The sequence below is a fragment of the Osmia lignaria genome, chromosome 9 (genome assembly GCF_051020975.1).
Source record: "Osmia lignaria lignaria isolate PbOS001 chromosome 9, iyOsmLign1, whole genome shotgun sequence".
In the NCBI taxonomy this organism is placed as follows: domain Eukaryota; kingdom Metazoa; phylum Arthropoda; class Insecta; order Hymenoptera; family Megachilidae; genus Osmia; species Osmia lignaria.
The window spans coordinates 9,069,791-9,091,076 of NC_135040.1; the positions used below are offsets into that span (position 1 = coordinate 9,069,791).

The 21,286-nt window shown below is 38.4% G+C and overlaps 2 protein-coding genes across 2 annotated transcripts in view; one reads left to right on the top strand and one right to left on the bottom strand.

The window, feature by feature from the left end:
- Positions 1-165: 165 nt before the first annotated feature.
- On the bottom strand, positions 166-10,754 carry LOC117607849 (murinoglobulin-1). The gene is made up of 25 exons (XM_034332034.2): positions 10,485-10,754; positions 10,042-10,205; positions 8,609-8,850; positions 8,417-8,533; positions 8,106-8,269; positions 7,482-7,590; positions 7,173-7,406; positions 6,639-6,881; positions 6,206-6,537; positions 5,666-6,027; positions 5,277-5,410; positions 4,940-5,057; positions 4,644-4,773; positions 4,320-4,548; positions 4,037-4,242; positions 3,521-3,870; positions 3,128-3,360; positions 2,671-2,919; positions 2,206-2,598; positions 1,906-2,137; positions 1,568-1,740; positions 1,190-1,498; positions 919-973; positions 603-827; positions 166-497 (listed from the first exon to the last, which is right to left on the bottom strand). The coding sequence occupies exons 1-25, from the start codon at positions 10,565-10,567 to the stop codon at positions 319-321; spliced, it is 5,265 nt and encodes a 1,754-aa protein (XP_034187925.2). The 5' UTR covers positions 10,568-10,754; the 3' UTR covers positions 166-318.
- A 1,474-nt stretch (positions 10,755-12,228) lies between these two features.
- Positions 12,229-21,286, top strand: part of Pdk1 (Phosphoinositide-dependent kinase 1) — a 316,010-nt gene continuing 306,952 nt past the window's right edge. Inside the window, exon 1 of the mRNA XM_034323611.2 lies at positions 12,229-12,352. Coding sequence (XP_034179502.2) covers positions 12,329-12,352 — 24 coding nt within the window. The 5' untranslated portion in view covers positions 12,229-12,328. The remainder of the gene's footprint in view (positions 12,353-21,286) is intronic.

Below are 21,286 nucleotides of genomic sequence, written 5' to 3' on the forward strand. Positions count from 1 at the left end.
CGCTGCTCATCGCTTGCCAATCTATTCATGATTTTGTGAAGTTTAATCCCTTCGGTATGGTGAGTTATTTATAATTACAAATTGTAATTATTTATTTTCCAATCTAAACTTTTCGTTTACTACTTTAAGAAATTGAGAAATTTGTAGTGTCTTCTGCATTCAGTGTGTAATAAAAAAAAAATTGTTCAGTAGAAATACATATTTAATTTGAATATAGGTAATTATAGTCATCAGTCATGCCGGTTGACACTTGTTACCGAAAGGGTTAAAGGTCGCAAGATCCGATCAGTTCAACCATAGACCGGGAGATCCTAATATCTATGTGCATTGAACCTTTTCTTCATTCGAACAGGTAGATCGTGCCTCTGCCACTGTACAGGGCACACCGCTAATTGGGGGCAATCCGTATATGTAAAACGAGTCGTTCAGTGTCTGTTTGTGATCCCCGGATGCGAGAAAGTCGTTATCCTTGTTTATGATTAACGCTAGACTTCCGGCTGCAAGAAGATATTTTTTTATACGAGAATATTGTAAAACGTACGTGTCATAGGTGTATCGGTATGGTGGTTTAATTATCGATGTGTATTAATGGAAATACGTACGAGTATCTAATGGTGAACAGGAACAATTCGAGCTTAAAGTGAACTCGACTGTGGCACGAAGCCGTTGAACCTCACGGGATGCATGAAGATCCAACAACATTCTTGCTTTACGCAGTCGTCTAATAGCCACTTTAACCACGCTACTTGCCGAACAATAAATATTCCTGATGTCTGACGGAATCTTGTCCATGCATATAGGACAAAACTGTTCCGCTCCCGTTGGCGCTAAATTAAAAATGTAACGGTAAATAAGAAACGAAAAATAAACACTGATTGTACGTGTAACTGTTGTAGATTGTAAAATACATTCACTTACACCAAACGTCCGTCTCGATGTCCGTGGTATTCTTTATCTGACTGTCAAATTCCTCCTGTAAGAGATCGTCTAATTTAATTTTCATTATAAAAAAAATACAGTAAATTCTCGTTACATTGCAGATTACGAGGCTGTAGAAGTGGAAAATTCTTGGAATTGACAATATAGAAAGAACTTCTTCGGTGCAACGTTTTGTGATAGTTATAGGTAATTATATGTAGATATATTTAGATAATTAAAATTCTCTTTTAAATATTATTATCAATTATACCTGTACAGGTTCCTGTTCTCCCCATTGCACAGTTTGATCTTCGGTTCCAAGTGTTGGCGTCAATTCAGGCACCCCATTGGTAGCTATAGTAGTCTCCATTTTATAATCAATCGTATTCGGTTTCACGTAAACCGGTACTGGTCCTTCCATTCCTTCGGGAACATCCAGTTCGTGTTTCATAACAACGAAAGAAGAATTTAATACATCTTTTGTTGGTAATCTTATCGCGCTTAATTGGAATGTTAAATTTTTTGCCGGTTTTTCATCAATTGGTTCCGCACTGCCACACATCGAAGCGATTTTATAGCTCTGGAAGAATTTATATTTGTTACAATCATTGCTTTATAACTTTCTGATTCTTAATTCTTAGATATTTACGCTGGACACCATAAGCTCTTGTTGATAGTAATCGTAAAGCTTGACATTAGCTGGCTCAAGACGATCGACGACGTTCTCCCTTATTATCTTGAAGGAGATGCAATTCTTTTGACTAGTCAATTTATCAAAGTAAATAGAAACCATATCGTTATCCTCCTCGAAACGTTTCACTCCTGTTATTTATACATTATTTTCAATTATTATTTTAATTATTATTAATTGATTTTTAATTAGAAAAATCAGGATCACATTCTATTTGTACACGAAGAAGAGGAAGTTCCTCAACTGTCTGATCGACCTAATACTTTTTATTATTATTTAGAATATCGTGAATTTACTTGATGTTGGTTGTAACAACGACTGCAAGCTCTCTCGATCAGGTACATAACCACTGATCATTCCAATTTCGAGTAAGGCCATGTTGCTTTCCCCGTCTGCTAATTTATATCGTGCACAAATTGTAATATCCTGTATGGAACACTCGTTTGCATAGGCATCAGAACTGGCAGCCACCGTGAGATCGAAAGCATCTGAACCGGTTGTATGTGGAACGTTGTACCTAATATTAGTCTAAAATTGGGCAAGGATAATTCGTAAAATACGTTGAAATATAAGTAAAAGAAGAGTACGCGTCTTACCTGGACTAAAATACAACCCTTGCCCTCAGCAAAGACTTCAACGATCGTAGGTAAAACGGGTAGATGAATTTGTTTGAGAAGCATACGATTTTCATTGTACAATCTGTGCACAACGTCTATTTCCTTAGCGGTCACCAAAACGGATAAATCAGTATTTTTAGTGCTTATAGTCATAGCATATTCGGCAAGTGCCTCTAAACCGAGAATCGTGTCCTGCGTGGATATGAATCCACCCTTGGCGTTTCTTTGTTTCGATAACCAACGTACAGCCTTCAAAGCTTCAAGCAGATTCTCAGTTCCGCCTAACTTGACTAACGTGAGAATCACGTAAGATGTCATTTCGATGCTCAGGCTCATCGACGGCCTTGTTTTGTCCTCCCACCAAATCAAACCCTTGAATTAATGAGAAAATAATTAATCTAAGTGGTTTTTTTCTACCAGTGAGAAATATCTGAATTCTAGTACATTGTAACGAGTGGCGAGGTCCATCAGCGTCTGCACGCTGGCATTAGCAAATGGATGTTCCGACAGTGCTACTGCATAGGTGGTGAGAATCGTAGTGTAAAGATCGTCGTTGCTATTATCCATTATTTTTTCCAGACAGCGGAAGCTGTTACTGATAAGAGACGCTGGCAATGGAACTCGAGATTTGAGCAAAGATATCACAATGTAGGCTGTTAATGCTGCTGATGAACCATCATCTTGAAGTGCACCCTGCAATATAAATAAATTTCCAACCTAATCCCTGATATCGGTGTTAGAGATTCTGTGATAATTGATTCAGGATGGAATGATCCCAGGGGAGGACTGATCATCAGGAGTTCAAGAATTTAGGAATTCAGTGATCTTTCCGTAAAAATTTAAGTCCCAGTCCTCCCCTGAATAACCCCATATTTCAGTTTTCTGCTTATTCTTCACGGACCTTCATCTGTTTGTGAAAAACCGTGCCTATAATAGGGAAGCAACCGTTCTCCAATTGTTTTCTCACAATCCAATACGCGGTCATCTCAAGATCAGGCTCGTCGATGTGGATGTAGCTTCGAGCCTGACCAAAGGACTTCAACACGAATGCGGTTAACCATATGGAACTTGCACTGGTAGAGAACGACGAATACGAGCCATCCGGTTTTCTAAAGGTTAGCTCTTTTTGATATCCTGTGTTTGGCGGGAAATCATAGTAATTAACAATCATAAAAATATTAACAAAAATTTTAAGGGGAGATAGGGAAGCTGAAAATTTGGAAGTCTAAAAATATGGTAGTGGAAGGCAGTTGCAATTTAATTTATAATAATGAATGATTAGTTACTTTAGTACCTTCTTCCATATTTTTGATCGCTCTCTCCCGTAGCGCAGGAACTTTGATTTCAAGAACATCCAGATATCGTAACACGTGAAAATTTGGTACGAACAGAAGCATAGTTTGTTCACCACAGCCCGTTGGTACCCTCACGAGTTTATCCAGATTCTCGAGTGCCGGTCCTAAAACGTCCCCTACCAATGTTACATACGCTCTCCCACTGTCAGGTACCACATCCTCGGGGAACCTCACTTCCCACATGAATGTGGAATCATCATTGAAGTCCGTCGGACAAACTAACATCGTTTTCGTTTCTTCCACTGGGAAACCTTCAGGCAGAATTAGAATTGGTTTCACAATTGTGTCCCTTAAAAAAAAAGAATGATAAAAAGATAATTACATCAACATCGTTATCGTTTAACCCTTTGAAAACAAGCAAATTATTTTCATTTCAAATTATGAGGGTAAATATACGTCTTTTGCAGTCAAAGGGTTAATAGTTTGACCAGCATGCTAAGTTAGCCCATAATTACCGTGTAAATACCAAAGTTTGAGGTCCACAGGGATCAAAATAGTCAGTGTCTACGGAAGCGGAAACTGTTATGTTAACTTCCCCAATAACTCGTGGTCTTAGCACGTATTCGTGGACAACACTGTCCCTTGGTTTCACGCAAAACGATGCTGTCGGGTGCGACAAATGCAAATCTACCCCTGATATATTTTCCAGCTTGATCTTCACCTGTGTGTCAGATCCACTTAGAAATTATTGTTATTTATTAGGATAGCTGTGATTCATTTACATAGTTCATTAATTACAGGTAAGCTATGCTGCATGTAATTGAAGAGAGAGACTTTCATACGAAACATTTCTCCACGTTTCACACTGTACGGCAAACTATAGTCGAGGAAGAACGACTGAAATGCTGTTATGGTGGTTGGTGGTGCTATTCCCAGCCCATGGATCGGTGATATGCACGCTGTGTAACTGACCCAATCGGTGATCGTGTCTGGGAGTGTACGTTCTATCGTCACTTTACCTTCTTTCCTGTGAAAATAATTTATTATGTGGATATTTAACATTTCAACATAAAATTGCTTAAGTAACAGGCATTGGCGTTAAAGAGTAGTTTATAGTCATACCCAGTAGGCACTAATTCCCATAACCATGTTTCAGGAAAATATGATCTAAGTGTGGGCGTCTGATCGAAACTTTCGTCAACGTATTCTACCCCTGGATCCATTGCTGCAGCCGCAACCGCGGAATCGATCACTGGAAAAGTAAGAAATTTTATTATTAAAAATCATCAACTTAATATTACCTTAATAGTATAATTAATAGTATTAATTATATTAATTAATAATATAATAGCAATGCCATTAAAAATAATATTTTTCAATTGTTTTCCATTAATTAAAGTTAATATGTAGGTACTTGCCAGTTCTATCCATTGTCATCATCCTCATACTGTTGGATACATACAACTGTTCTGAGAATCCTACTGAACAAGGTCGTGCTTTTTGTACGAGATTGCTCATCACAACCACTCCGAAATCCTATCAGAAAGAGAATAAAATTTACAAGAAATATTAGAAGTAATTTTTTCATGTAATGACTTAATATTCTGCAATATCTTCTTTTTTTTCAAATTTCTGTGGGACGAATATGTTATAGGAGAAATAGTGAAAGTAGAGGTGACATTTGAAGGGACTACAGCTTTTATGAACAAGTCGCCACTATGGTTATTAATGAATATTGCTGCGAAAATGTCTTACATTGAAGGCTTGCATGGCATTAACATAATCAACCGATCTGTGGTAAGTATTCGAACGCCTTTTTCGAAGCCATCCTAGACCCCGTTGTACCGCAGGAAGTGGCAGATGAGCGAACTCTTCATTAGGTGCCGACACTAATACAATTCAGACCTAACATTTAGTTATACCATATCGTCGCATCGACACCGTAAACATTGGTGTAGTTGCGCAACCATAATTATCCGATAGGGGGGTCAAACAAACTTTTGCATACCTCATTAACATCATGATAATACTAAGTCTAATTTTCTTCATCTAAAAAAAAAGAAGGTACTTATTTCTTGAATAGGGAGGTCAACCGATCCTTCTGATCCCCCTTAGTTGCGCTATTGCATTAGTGGTAAACATACTTTCGCAATTAGTCTGCATCCAATTCTCACGAAGATCCGAGGTTGGATGATACATTTTCAATCGTTCGAATGTCTGAGCGGCATTAATCAAGTTGGATTTCAATCCACTCAAGAAAAGTGTCGATTCGTCGATAGCCGAAATCGCACACAGTGACCATGGTGCTGCTTCCACGTGGTACTGAGTCGTCGATCCTGGTGTTTGAACGTCGGTGTGCCACGCAGTTTTCACCTTGTTCTCGAAACAATGACCAACCTCGATCGTGTATGTCGCAGCCACGATTTCACCATCAGATCGCACGTAATAGAGTAACAGTTCGGATATTGGTGCCATGCTTGATGTTACTTTCACGCTTAATGGGAATCTGATTAAAAAGAATTGTATTGATACATGTTAATTAATGGGGTCATCGGTGTAAGTGGGATTTTTTTGGGGGGGTGGTCCAGGACTTTCATTAGCAGAATCAAGTGTTGGAGTTTTAGAATATTAAAATCTTAAGGCTTGAAAATTTTTGGGATCATAAACCAATTGGTAAAATTTACCTGTGTACAATGGGATCTTGATCGGTTTTATTTTCCGAAGATTCAAGGCTACCCAATAAATTGCGAAACTCAGAGTAGTTTAATATGGTATCACGACCGGGCTTGTGCTTCACGTGTCCATATATCAAGATATCGCCTTTCGAATTGATAGAATAATGGAATAAAATGGATTCGTTGACTTCCGTGTCCGGGGGTATCGTATACATGACGTTGAAGGAATATTTTTCTCCACATACGATGGGCTGACTTCCTCTTGCCACAGCCAAGTAACTATCAGATGGGGAGTACCATGGATTCACGTTGATATGCGCCGAAGGTTGATTCATAAATACCTACGAAAATGATAGACGTACAGGGTGAACCAATTAGCGTAAGTAGGTAGGGGTCAAGGTAGGAGCGAGAGAAATTTTTGAAATTTTCAAATAATACTTACTTTCCATCGATTCTCGGGCGCATAATATTTCATTGAATAATCAACGGCGGTGGCAACGAAACTTAACAAAATGACGTTCTTGTGTTGAGGTGGTACAATGAAATCAATGAAACCATCGGCGGACGATGTAAAATCACGGCATTCGACCACGTCATGGTACAATCTGTGTTTTCTACGGACTTTTAAGCAAAACTGAATCTTTTCGGTCGGAGCTGGGGTATTGTCTTGTCGCAGAACTCGTAACTATTGAATAATAATAAACAAATTATTAGATCGAATTATAAAATTTCGCACGAGTTGATCAATCCTTTGCAATCATAAAATTTAATAAACTTCTTTTTAGGGTTCCGAGTATTTTTGAAATCTAGCATTTTTAAGTTAAACGTAACACAATAAAAAAAGGAGAGGCGTATTTCCTGTCATACAAAGAAGAATTGAGAGGCTTTATACAATCTTGTATCGGTCGTCTAATAAACAATAGAAAACAATAGAAATTACAACTGCAAAGATTGATAAACTATAGAAAATATTCACCTTTCCATGGTAAGGTAAATCCAGCTTAAAGTATTTAGGCATGTATTGGGCGAATTCGATTTTTAAGGCCTCGTGCTTCACTGGCGTCCAATTGATCATAGTTTCTACTACTCCGGTACCGGCTTCTGTGAAATTCGCTATTAGAATAATGTTTTCCGGGTCTACGCTCCATCGTGGCAAATTAAGAATCGATCCAGAAATTGCAAATTTTGTACATCCGTCTGGTGAATCCATCTGAACAATTCATATCTCCGTTGAGTAACCTCGTGTCAAGATGACGGAGAAAAAAAGAAAGGATATATCGCTTACTTCCGTTTTGTAACGTATTTCGGTAACGTTATACGTTATTCGCCAATGACGTATGTCCGGTGTTAATTTTAACAGCAGAGTACCTTTTACGGGTTTATTGTAGCTATATCTGTAATATTTTGTTATTGTCAAATTACAAATGTAGAAGCAGTAATAATTGTATTTACTGACTGTAGTATAATACTGTTTGAAAATCTATGGTTAATTGTTTTGTTTGATATCGCGCTCGAGAAAGGGATAATCCTTTCAGGTAAACACAGGAATTATCGCATCGAAGCGCGATCATTATTCATTCGTTCTTGAGCCTTCCTCGAATCAATACACAATTGGAAAGCCGAACAAATGTATTATGCTCAAACTGAAAACATAGATATTCAACCCCACCAATTCCTAGTGTGTGATTAACGGTTAGTTAATACTGTAAAATTAATTCTTTAATTAATCCTTTCGTTACTGGAAACTGATTGAAAAATATTTGTACATTATTTTTCTTTTTTATTAAGTATCACTGATGATTCTAATATCTGCCAATGATAAAACGAAATTTTATTTTAATAACGAAAGGGTTAATTCTCAGAATATTTGAAAAGTCTTATGATAAGAGATAAGTAACAGTAACAATACTTGACACAGATGTTCCATGTAACGTTCTCTGCATCCGCAAGTACATATTTCGGGGAAGTTATTGATATTTGGAATCTTGGTAGAACGTATTTAGTTACTTCGAATGTAGTAGTGTGAATCAGCTGAGGGTTTGAATATTTCTCCACTTTAATCTTCCACATTCCCTGTTATAAACAATTCTTCTATATAATTTAACAGCTTGATAACTTATCCATATATTACACAAGTATAATTCGAAATTAATTAACAGAACATTAATGTATAAAGCATCTAATTTATATCTTAACAAATTTATGAGATTTGAATTTTACCCAGCGTGGTTCTGACGACAAAGGAAATGCCAACTGTACCATCCCGTTCTCCGTGCTCACGTTTGACCATTGTGCCACTCTCACTTCCGCCGGAGTTTCAATCCATACTTTTGAAATCTGTGAACGATTTATTTCGTACAGGAACGATAAAGCTTAAATACTAAAAGCATTTAGAGGTAATCAATTTCTCACCGGTTTTTTCCAAGGCTTCAAATCATGTTTAAGCATAAGAATTCTAATATTAACATCTTGACCAGGTTTATAAATTGGTTTATCAGTTTCCACAAAAGTGATCAGAGAATTCTGCTGAATTTCCATCATTTTCATTACATTCACTACATATTCGGGATGTTTCTCGAATTTAATCGTCAGTCGAAGAAAGACGGTTGTGTCTTGTGGCGTCGGTATCATCAGTTCCAAACATGTTTCTATACCTGTTTCAAAATATAAAAATGTAATATTATTAATCAACTTTAATGACATCGTTATTTATTTTCGTATTAGCGTTTGACATCAAAGCAATCGTCCCTTTGCAATCTATTGACATAACTGCATTCGGACAAAAGCATGCCCTTAATCGATAAATTGCTACCAAGAACGCTCTTCCAACCGAGCGTCAATTTAGCTAATTGTTATTCCTACATACGCAGTTAGTGGTTACAAAGAATATTTCTATCAAACGAATCTCAAAACAACACCGATGCTTCCATACAATGTTTTATTTTGACCTTTTGCAATCGAAAGCCCTTCCATAGAAAATTAACAAACGTATATCCAATTAGTGGTTTTTTTTAAAATCAGTACTTCCAGTCACTTCGAGTTTACTTAAGTTTACTTTAAGATTGTCTTCAGATTTTTTTAACGATGTATCGGATATTATTTGTTCAAGTTGCACCTTGATCAAGCTAAACGGCCAATGTTCGTTGTTCACCCCGTGCATAATAATATAATTGGGTTTCCCATGTATTTCAACAATTGGTTATTTCCTCTCCAGAGAGGGTGATAGACCAATTCAGTTCCCTCGCAGGAAGTAGCGACAATTTCAATTTACGATTTGTTTAAAGAGCCCGACGCGACGCAAAAATGACTGGCGAACGGGAAGGAGGTGAAGAGAAGAAAGAACGAGGGAAGATGAATTTTCAAAAGTAATCGGCTACGGATAAATGTACTGCAATGTAGCATAATTCATTTCAAATACGGAGCATAATATTTAAAATTATTTTTGTGACCGACTGTATTTATCAGTTATTGCAGCAACGAGAGTGTACTTACAATCATTAAACAGCAATTTAAGATAAACAAATAAAAGCAGAAAAGGTCATCATTCTATTCCGGCGATAAGATACTTTTTCGCGCAATACAGACGATAAATAAATGAATCTAAATTCAGAAATAAAATGAATGCAATATCGTGTATTTGTAGGAACATTGCAGAAATATCTATTAAGGAAATAAAATTCAAAGAACAGTTTGTTGTATGTAAGATTAGAGTGGTCAAAGGTCTACATTCGATTATGAAGAATTGAAAAGTTGTTGGTATAATGATTAAATTTTGTAACAAAGCATCTCTTCTTCCTTATTGAATTTTCTTCTCTTTTTACTTTTACAAATATACCGCTATTTACCTGTCGTTAAGACGGTGTCAGTACTAGACAATACACCCTGTTCTGATGGCTGAGATAATAGTTCCAGAAGAACATGCGCTGGAGGCTCTAAATTGTGCAAAGACAGGCATCCACTTACAGTTTCACCAGCTAAAAGCCTGTTAGGTATTGTAAATACGTATCCCCTGAAAATAGAGCAGAATTGGTATGGTTTTCAAATTATTTATCCATTTTTCAGTCGCTAGAAATTAGCATGATTATAAGGACATAGTGCAGTAGAATTTTCTTTATTCAAATGAAATTTTATTAGAGGCTAGATTGACACGTGGTGATTGAAGGCTATAAATCTACGCTCTCTAAGACGAACCGTAGATCCCAGCAACGTAGATCTACCCCCTTTGCTACATTTGATTATTTTTTATTTAAAAATTAGCGGAAGAATTAAACCCAAAGTAATTAATTACCGTTCAATATTTGAACTGGTTAAATTGCAGCGTATAAATCCCACTAAACAGCAAAGTGTCACCAAAAACAATAATTTATCCATTTTGATCTTAGGATAATGTCATACACAGTCTTTTACTTTTGACAAACTATACACCCACGCATGTTTTTCGAATTCGTTGGTTCTCTTTCAAATCTGAATACACGAGTATTGTACAAATATAAAAGAACGTTTAAGAATATGCAGATTCACGTTACAGCACGCTGTACGCAGACTGAAAGCACGATATTCGTTCGGTGCCTCTTATTTACCCCCTGAATCTCCAAGGGGAAGGGTTACGTATTTCATTGATACCGGCTAGAACACGATTTCAATTCAATTTTCCTCTTATTTTGCTCGATCGACCTTTGTCACAAGCATTTATATTCTAGGAACTGTGTATTTGTTTTGATATACATGAAGATTAATTCCATGTATTCGTACGCGGTTGAGAATATTTCAAGAGGAATGAAAATTATTTCATTTATACTTTCAACGCTATATAATCAATGTTTTTAAAAAGATTGTTATGCTTGGGAAGAATATTTTCTGTTAACAATTTTAAATTGATAAATGATTTCTAAACTACTGTATAAAAAGTATTACAAAATACGAGTTGATTGCTTGGTGTTAATAGTTAATGGAATTTTTAAATTAATACTGATATATACAGGGTTTGATTCTGAATACCTTTTTCCTTTATCAAAATGCTCATTAAAGCTTAGTTTTTGAATTATTAATTAAAAACACCGGTCAATCAGAGTGTGCCTAGGGCGCATGCGCAACCGTGAGAATGTCGGCCACGATGTTACCGACGCGCGGTCGAACAGTTTGTGCGTGACCATAGTCGACGTCGGACGCTGTATTGCTCGCGGTTGATGTAAAAGTTTATATTGCATGATAAATCTATATTGTATCTCTTGTGTAGTATATCTGTATTATAACTTGATAATAAATTAGAAATCTGTAGTTTCGACACGCCAGGGCGTCATCTGTACAGTTAATTTGTTTCAAAAATTAGCGCGCTTTTTTCGAGTTATTCGTTGAACTTCGATAGGTCGAATTAAGGCCTTTTAATTCGATACTAGAATCGCGTGGGACGCCGGAAAGAGACGCTAATTTTTGTCGAAGTGAATTTGAATAATTTAAGTGACTTAATAGTGCTATTGTGTCTGGAAGGAGAGTGGAATATGTATTTTAATGCAGCGATATCAATTCGAGTAAGTAATAACTATTTAATATGACACAAAATTTGTATTTCTGTTCATGAGCACGTGTACATCTTTTTGTTGTACATACATACAAACTAAAGTTATTTAACTGTATTTTAAGAGCTACTATTATTATTCCTTTCTCTTTTTGCTTGATTTTTAGGGTTCTACGAACTTTTAGGAGAGTATAGGGTTATACGAAGTATAGCAACCAAATAGTGTAAGTATGTTAAAACGTACTCTTCAATGAATATCAATGTCGCTCATAACATACATAATTTGTGTTGATATTCAGGCATATCATAAATTAATGCACCTAACTATTAGGACATGGAATGTTGGAAAATATTTATGCTAAAAAATTGGGATTCTTTGATTTCAGAATCGGTGCTAGTGATCACGGAAAATGATCAAGAAGTTTCGACGTTCGATGAAAGATGGCGGCATATACGGCTACGGCGCAAGCGAGTCGGCGATCGACACGGTCGTGCCTTCCATGATGGCTGAGACAGTTTCCGAGTTTTCGAGTACGGTGTCGTGAGTACGTGTTCTCTTTATCGCACGTCTAACCGTCAGTGAGGCTCGTCTACAGAATAGAAGGATCCCGGAAAGAATGACAGACAGTCCAGCGGCACTCGTAAGTGTTGTCACTGTCTATTAAATTTTCTAGAACAGAGTATTCGGGACCTGTAATGCTCGATAGGTTACCCTTTAATGACATGCTAGCATATTAAGGTTTCCTTGCGTTCTCCGCGTTATTGATCGAACAACGATCATATTTATTGGTCGTTGATATGTCGACTATTTCTTACCCCGAACGATCGGTATGAACTTCTGAAAGAAGTGATCGCAAACGGGGACGTGCAGTTCACGTCCGACATGGTGTAATGCGCAAACTCAGATCAGAGGTTCGTTGCCCGTTCCCGTTTGACGTCACTAGCTGATAGTGGTTGTCACCTGTTTCTGTAGGCAGTGACGTCACGAGTAGCTGTGACGTAATCGTGAGATCCGTTCTCTCAGTCAGTTCGACCGAGCGTAGTCTATTTATTTCTTACGTATGACAGAATTGCGTCAGATTACTTACGCCAACGCGCGAGCAATAAATGCTTTATCGTTTCTACCTACGCGATTCATTAATGATGTCTATTGACATTCGTCCAAATGGACGTTCACCAGTCCCGTAACAGGTTTGGCGACACAGTGTCCGCCTTCCATATTGATTTCGCGTTTACACACCTGCCGTAAACGGTGTTTACACTTTACTACACGAACAGTACACCGATAAATACTTTAATTAAATATTTTAATTACATAAAGTTGAACTTATAAAATATTTCATATTATTAAAAGATCTATACTATGATAGGTATATCTTGATAATACAGTTAATTATGTATTTTTTTTTTTTTTCGTCGTAACAAATTAAAAGAGAGGTAAAAATTTGCGTGTAAAAGTTGGAGCAAATGGATCGAATTACGATAGGCAAAGGAAATCCTATCCGTGCTTACGATGCTATGTGATAAGAGATACATAAGAGGTACACGATACACGATGAAACCTTAAAAAGCGGAAATCGTATCTCCTATGAATTGTATTTGAACAAATAACGTTAAATGTTTAACAAATCTCATAGTGGGGTTGAAAAGTCAAATTAGCTAGAAATATTCAACTAGTACGAATTTAGGCTAGTCACTTTGATTCTATATTTGATTTTAATATGAATTTACCTCTTGGTGCTTCTAATTAAGCTTCTTTCTTCGGTTTCATTTTCCCTTCTTATCACCTTCGTTACGGTTCAGCATCTTTATTAAACAAGACGTAACTTCAGTACACGCTTTTAATTTTCGAAACAAACGTGAAAGTGTTTTTAATACCATATATCGTGCTGTTTGAAGATAGTATGTAATTTCGAAAACGTTCATTTGGAGTGCAGGTTGGTTCAAAGTAAAAGCGGAAACTGGCTCGGTAAGGCTGACAGTAACGTAACCGGGTTAGGAATGCTTTTATCGTCGAATTAAATGGCCAGGAAAAGCCGGACGTTGGAGTATTTAATTTTGTATACAGTTCGCGCTATTTATTCTGCTCGATCGCGTGCATCTGCCAGGAAAACTTCTTCTCTCTCAATGTAATAACTTGTAAGACCTTTCGTTAGCAAGTTATGAAAATGCAACGATTTAGAAGAGAAAAACAATGTATTTCTTTGTTTCAATGAAAATGAAGCTAGAATCGAGATAACGGTCGAGCGATAGCGTTTAACGTAAATCAAGAAAATAATGGCCGGTTGCAAGATGAAACCGTGATAATTAGTTTATTCGTCCGATTCGTTTATTTTTGCGGAAACTCGAGGTAATCTGATGTCCGTTTTATCCGGGCACAGAGAAGCCATTTCAATCCCGTAGCGAGATAGGATCATGTACCACGGTGAGTCGTATTGAATGGCTGCAATTGTGCAGCTGCAGTTCAGTAACGATTATTGGTGTAGGTACATGTATACCAATAATGTTAACGAGACACCTCGTATATCGTTGTTCACGCGCGTATCTTCGTCCGGCTACATTCGTGATTTCCCTCTATTACCATTGCTTCGCGATCTCCTCTCGTGTTCCTTTCTTTCCCTTCTCTTCGATGACTTTCATTCAATCGTAAACACTTTTCAATATTAGGTCTAATTTTCTTCATTTTTGGTTTTTATAAAATTTTCCTCCCTCAGTTGCGTTATTGTCCTCTCTTTGAGGCCCGCTGTTGCCCTCTTTTTCAAGTTCGTTATACATGCTACGAGAGTTCAATTTTAATAAGTTTCTAAAAATCCAAGGAAAGGTGAAGGGAATAAGATTTCGAGTTTAGCACGAGTTTCTTTTTTATTATCGGTTTTTGTTTGAAATGATTTTTAACGCGATGCTTACGGAGTTGAGCGGTGGCTTGGAGCAATGCGTTTCATCATTGATGGTGGGCGAGCACCGTGTTCTGGCAAAATTACGGCCGACTTCCCATTGTTTGGACACCAGAAATTTATGGTTACGAGCCGCGCTCGCGGTCATATTCCAATTCACATGCCGAGATATTGATCTTAATTTGAATCTACTGGGCGGCGCCTTAATTCAGATCAATTGGCCCACCAATTAATTCGAGAGTAACGACCAATCGCCTGTCATGGGAATAATTAGAGGGAACACCGTTACAGGGTTGAGGGGTTGACGAAAAATAAACGATTTTCCATTGACCAGCATGCGTTTAAATTGTATCCTTTTTCAAAGTGAACGATAAAGCGGTAAAGTACATTTGTTGCAATTAGATGATAAATTTGAACAAATCTAAAAATAAGTCTGTGGGAGAAAAAGAATTTTGCATTTGCCTTTCAAAGAGAGACAGTTTATGTCTCGATCACTGTGTTCTCATGAGAAATGTCTAACAAAAAATAGCGAAACGTTAAGAGAGAGAGAAAAAAAGAAACATGTTTTAGAACGCTCGCTATATTTATGAGCTATCTTATAAATAAAAATGAAGCACAACTGTATATTAAACCGCGTGATTCAACGATTGAATCTTCTAGGAAAAAATGACAGAAACTCTGCGATATGACTCAAGCTCTTCTTTCACTAAAAATTTCGCGTGTTCGACAGGATATTTTGCAAAATGCAGATGATCGTAATTCAAAGACAACGAGTTATTCTAACTTTAAAAGCTGCTTCGATTTGTCAAACGTAAAAAGATCGAAAGTGACTATTTCTAGAGAAAAGCATCTGGTAGAGACGAATTTTGAGGAATTATTCAAAGGCTAGATTAAAATTTCAGGCTAGGAGGAAAATCTGAATGTCATAAATTCTTATTCCTAAAAAAACTCGATATTCGCACGGTGATTCGAGAATCCTATAAATTTCTGAATCTATTAAGAAAAGAAGTTGCCCAGGATGTGCGATCATGTGACTCGGCTATTGCATCAGAATTCTTATATCGCCTTGATGGATTTATTATCCCTTATATCATCTCTACTTTGATCGAAACACTGGTGGAACTTATTTTTAACATCGAGATCGGCCACTAGAAAAATCGTGAAATTTGTTTGATCATTCAGCGAGGATTTCATCCGTATTATTTATAGCAGGGTGTTTTTAATCCTTTTTCGGATTACGAAGACCGCAGAGATGCTTTAATGTACGTTAATGTAGGTATCTCGAAATTTAGCTAATTGCCGGTACGAATTTCATCTGTGATGTTCAATTTCAGCGGGATTGTCCGTCGTTATATCGTAAGACGAGCTTTTAATTCGACGAAAATGCGTTACAGTTTCATTTGCATAACCAGTCGTATTATTATCAGACGGGTAGCGGGAGTCGCGTTCGTCGAAATGGCTCGTAATTTCGAGCGTGTTATTAGATAGAGCCGCGACAAAACGGTATTGCATGCAATTAAAGAGACTTCGGAGAAACACGAGGCGAGCGTATACCGGCTCGAAGGGAACAGGAAGAAACGAGGACGACACGCGTGTCTTTGTATACACACCGTTTGCTATCTGAAGCATCGTTTCGTGGCTGGATTAGAAACTGCACTTAGTTTTACCCCGGTGAAAGATACCGGGTGGTTCCGCGTCGTCGTTAAAAGACAAATTGCACGACCGGATTAGACAAATGTCCTCCTACCGGGATCATGGTCGAGATTTCCGGCCTGGAGAACCTGTTTCAAATCAGCTCGAGCCCGCTTTCAACCTCGCGCATTCGTGTTCCCTCGTCCTCTACCAGATGGCGGCACAACCCTTGCAATTTCATAATTTTCCAATTTTTATTTTATTTTTCTTATTGTTATTGGTGTGAGAAAATCTTCCAAAGAAAACTATATAAATGAAGAAAAGAAATAGAATAGAATCTTATTTTGCTACTTTTTGAGGGAAGACAAATTGGAATCTTATTCCCCTTTTTGTATTTAATTAATATTTTCTAAATTAACTTTTTTGCTTATATTATATTTTCATTATGTAACCCTGACAAATGTGTGTATTCAGTTTCAAAGAATACGGGGGTGGATTTATTATAGCGTTTTCGGACAACCCTATTGTACCTATACAGTAATATTCCAAAGGATTTGCGCCAGTTGTTTTTTGTATACAGAGAAAATTTGTATCCGATTGGTCGACGAAGCCCAATTTCATCGGTGTACAATAACGAAATCAATATTAACCATTATTTAGCCGCGACGTTTCGATTGAAGTCTCCTATCGAGAGTGCAAATATTTTCCTCATTTAACGTGCCGGCCTGTAACCAGTGTCTGCTGGATAATATTTACATCGGCGCAGCACAAAGTCCAATGAAATCATTACCCGAGACGTCTGTCTCTCTATTTGTCCGTGGCCGACTTTTCGTTGGCTATTTCGCTGAATAACATCGCGTTTGATATCCTATGGGTGCACGCTCGGAACGTGACAAAAATAAGGATTGTTACATCACGGATTACTTAGTCACTGATTTTCTGCAAAAACCTTATACCTGTGGTAAAACGCTAATTATTCAGGAATAATCAAGTTTAAAGCTTGTGATTAGCGATGGAGGCGTAGATAAAGCTTATTAAACAGACCGAATCGAAGGGGATTAATGAAAGAGTGGCGCGTGTCGAAGGCGGGAAATTCAAAGGCGCGTGTTCGCGTCTTTGACGTATCGTGTCGGTTTCGTCGACCTTAGAGCTAGAGTTAAAGGTAAAGGTAAAGGTTGGCCTGTAACCGTGGTTTGCGAAACGTTTGCGTGCGGCACGCGTGATCCTCGGGGATGATGGTTTTGCTCGTGAAATCAGCCGATATAAATGCACATTCGCGCGCGCGTTCAGCCTCGTTCGGTTGCTTCTTGCTACTGTTATTACGAGCGCCGGCAACATTCCGCTAGTGTCATCGCGCTGAGAATAGCACGGCCGACGAGGAGGAATCGTCTCCTCTCCAGGCTGACATCATTTCGTCGGACAGCTCATTCTCCGGTCAACGATGCCCGTTGAAGGACCGACCCGTCCAAAATTACTCGGCCTCGCGTCTACGTCTTCTTCGTTCGACAATCGGCCCGTTTCTTTTTCGCGAACAATGCTGCATTCTTCCCCGCGGAGACTGTGTTCTTTCACCGAATCTACCCGGTCCAGACGTTTCACCCATTTCGCTCGCGATGCCTGTTGTGTAATAATCGCGAACTCGATCTAATTTCGTTAGCAACAGTTACCCACCCGACTAGGCTTCTTCTAATTAAGAAACATTGTATAGTTTGGGGGAATCCTGGGAAAATCTAGGGAGAACCTAGCGGAGGAAGTTGCACGATGTTCTAACTTATCCTAGACTAAATTAGATTACAACTTATCAATTAAAAATGTATGCACGTTTTTATGTTTTTTTTTTTTCGAATATTCAGCACAGGTATCCCACGGCCGACGATCCGATCGTAATTATCGAGCGCAAAGCGAGCAGAGTGCGTTCGCAAGAAATTGATTGCTTCCAGTACGATAAGCGCGATCAATCGAGGGATGAACCGAGCGTATTAATTAAATGGTGGATTAAACAAAACGGGAAATGGAACGTGGACGAACGAAACGAACGTTAGGGAGAGAGAGTGAAAAATAAATACTAAACACGCGGTCGTGGCAAAACTTCGACACGGTTTAAATAAAATACAGTAAAAACATCGCGTGGAAATGCTGTTGTATACAGCGTGCCGTGTCGTTATGTCGTTTTTTTCCGGATATCGCATTGTGTAGTACCTTGTAGTCACGTTGCATGTTTCCCAAACGTCATAATAAGCGTACTGTTTGCGTCTGCGTGTCGCCAGTATTTCCAGTAATTTCTAAAATGTACTCGTCTCAAACATTTCTCACGATTCATTTCGCGGATCCATCAGAAAATGTCGCCTAAAACGAACGTTCGAATTCGTTTGTGCAACAGTGATGTTGTAATTTATCGAAGGGATTCGAGGGAAATTTAACGAAGATGCGTCTCGAACGGGTTGCATCGGCGATCGTGCGCGTCGAAAGGCGTGGAATTTCGAAAATGTTGCGTGCCACTTTAATGTGAAACGCTCGCCACAGGATAGTTTTTGTTAAACGACGTGTCATGCGGCAGTGTACAACTGTTCTTTAGACACCATGCTGATGTATAACAGTATTACATGCAACACATGGGGCATGACTAAAGAGGTTGAACCGAGGAGACCAGCATTTCCATCGACTTATGCATGCTACACGCTGCACCGTTTCTCCTTTTCGTGTTAATAATTGATTTCAACACGTTTACGTAACGAACGGTACGTTTTTAACGCACGCACGATTAACTGACCTACGACAATGAAGAAACTTTCTATAGATTGCGATTCTGAAATAATTTTCTAATGATACTTACGTGCACTTTAATAATTGCACGCATCAAAATTCCACTCGTGGGTTCGATGAGAAATCGAAAATATCCCCAATTCATAACAGGCTGCGTTGCATATTCATCAAGGATATTAGCATATCGAGCACGTTTCACCCCTAAGTCTTCTTCGTCCCGATCTGAAAGGAAATTCCAAACGTTCTTAGATTTATTTCAAATAGAACACAGGAAGATAATGATTTTTCGTAAAACTTTGTCCAGTTAAGATGGTTCGTTTTCGTTAAGGACGCCTTAGAAGGGTCGTAGGAATCGGGCCAGATGGAGTCGGTGGGGTCTCGTATGCACGCGTTGTGTCCTCGTTTCACCTATGCCGCGCCTCGATGACGTGTCCACGTGCTGACTCTTCTCCTTGTTTTTGTTTTTCACAGCAGGCTTTATGCAACGCCTACGCAGCTCGTGATGAAGCTCCTTGCGCAATACGCCGATCGTGCCCCGTATGATTCACGTGCAAACGATGCGCCACACGTTTCTCCGAACCGATCCAGTTTGTTTACCGCACATGTTGGTCGTTTAAAGAGCTATGCTTTTTCCTCTAGTTTAAGGAGAAATCTGCTTTTTTTGAAATTAGGGAAACTAGGGGGCCTTTTGAGTACTTAAAGCTAGGCAATATATTTGAGAAAGAAAATTTTAACTAGTAGTAAAATTGATTTATTATCGGTTGAAATCGTTGAGATTCACCACCTTTCGATTCATCGTCTTTTTTGCTGCGCAAAATTAGAAAACCAGCTGGTCGAAAATTTTAGCGAGAAACTTTATGATTTGCTATAAATTCATAATCCGGTCGAATTGAAGCTCGTAAAGGAAAGTCTGACAGTGCACGATTCCTTGTCCGCGCGTATAGAGAGTATACCTAACGAAATTTAGTTAGAGCATACTGAAAAGATTGCAACAGGGATCGTACGGGAACTTATGAGATATTCGTTGCAAGGTATCCTTCTCGTAAAAAGATACACATAAATTCTATCCGAACGTAAGGATATTTCAAATAATTTGATCGAGTTATAAGAATTAATAAATTTCCTTGATTCGGAAATTTCGAAGATCAACGTTTACTTTACATTCGAGCTTACACGAGATCGAAGAAACCGTTTTTCTTTGATACACGCTTTATCAAGGTAGCACGTATCAGCCCCTGACCTCTTTACAAGATCAGATTATATTACTTATGGCTATACAAGCTCACGGTCTTGTAAATTTAATCAAGGATGCGCTTCCGTGAGTTTGCCTCGTGTCGGTATCGATTGTCGGTTGCTCAGGAATTTTCGCGAAATATCGGCCGATATCGCATTTTCTTCAAACTCAACAGGGGATCTTTGTTTTCCTCCTTGTAACAAGATACGTTTTAGTTTCTCCCATCATTACGGTATGATCGATTAAAATTGTTAATTTGATGGGCCACACGAAATCACGTCTGGTCGTAATGAACCCTTTGAATCTCAAAGATGTCAGAGTTTTCCTTCTTTTAAGGGTGAATTCATACACGAGCATGCTTTATCGATCGATGTTCGTACCCTGAGGAATTAACGGTACGAATATAATACGTATACGGATACAAAAGGATCGTGTGTGAATCAACCTTTAACTCTGCCGCTTCTACGATTCCACGTACTGCATCTGCATGTTAAGTTAGATTGGCTCGGAGAGAAGTGAACCGTAAGCCAGTGGAATACACGTTGTCTTCTCCTTCATATCTTGGTCCTCACTTCCGGCCGTGATACACGCCTGGCACGCACACTCGTCGACACGCGAGCGCGTGCTCACCGATGGTATTTGCATATTTCAAATTATTTCGAGGAAGATGCTAAGTGGAGCGTCTCTTCTCTGTGCAATGGAGCGATCTTCCTTTTCATCTTGGTCGATCCTTCCATTTTTCTTCTTTCTTCATTTTATATGTATACTAACGTATACGTACCTATCCTTTTCTTCGTTCTCTAAGTAAGTACACGAGTGCACACCGATGTCGCGGAATCGATCTTCCGATTCTTCCATCTGCCTCTACCTCCTTTGTCCGTTTCTCTCGGAAGAATTAACCCAGAGAGTTTCACCTTGGCAAACACAGAACGATAGGAAGTCGGTGGTTCGAGTTCTTTTTAAATCCATTGCCTTTGAGCCGCGACGTCGGATACCTAGCCCGGATTCTTTAATATCCGATTACCCTCGAATATCCGGATATTTGCCAGCTA

Excerpts from the sequence above, each read along its gene's own strand:
- LOC117607849 (XM_034332034.2), bottom strand. The coding sequence starts at position 10,567 with ATGGATAAATTATTGTTTTTGGTGACACTTTGCTGTTTAGTGGGATTT. Across the intron at positions 6,882-7,172 it reads ATTTACCTTACCATGGAAAG|TTACGAGTTCTGCGACAAGA; the intron begins GTGAATATTTTC and ends ATTATTCAATAG. Across the intron at positions 1,741-1,905 it reads GTTGTTACAACCAACATCAA|GAGTGAAACGTTTCGAGGAG; the intron begins GTAAATTCACGA and ends TATAAATAACAG.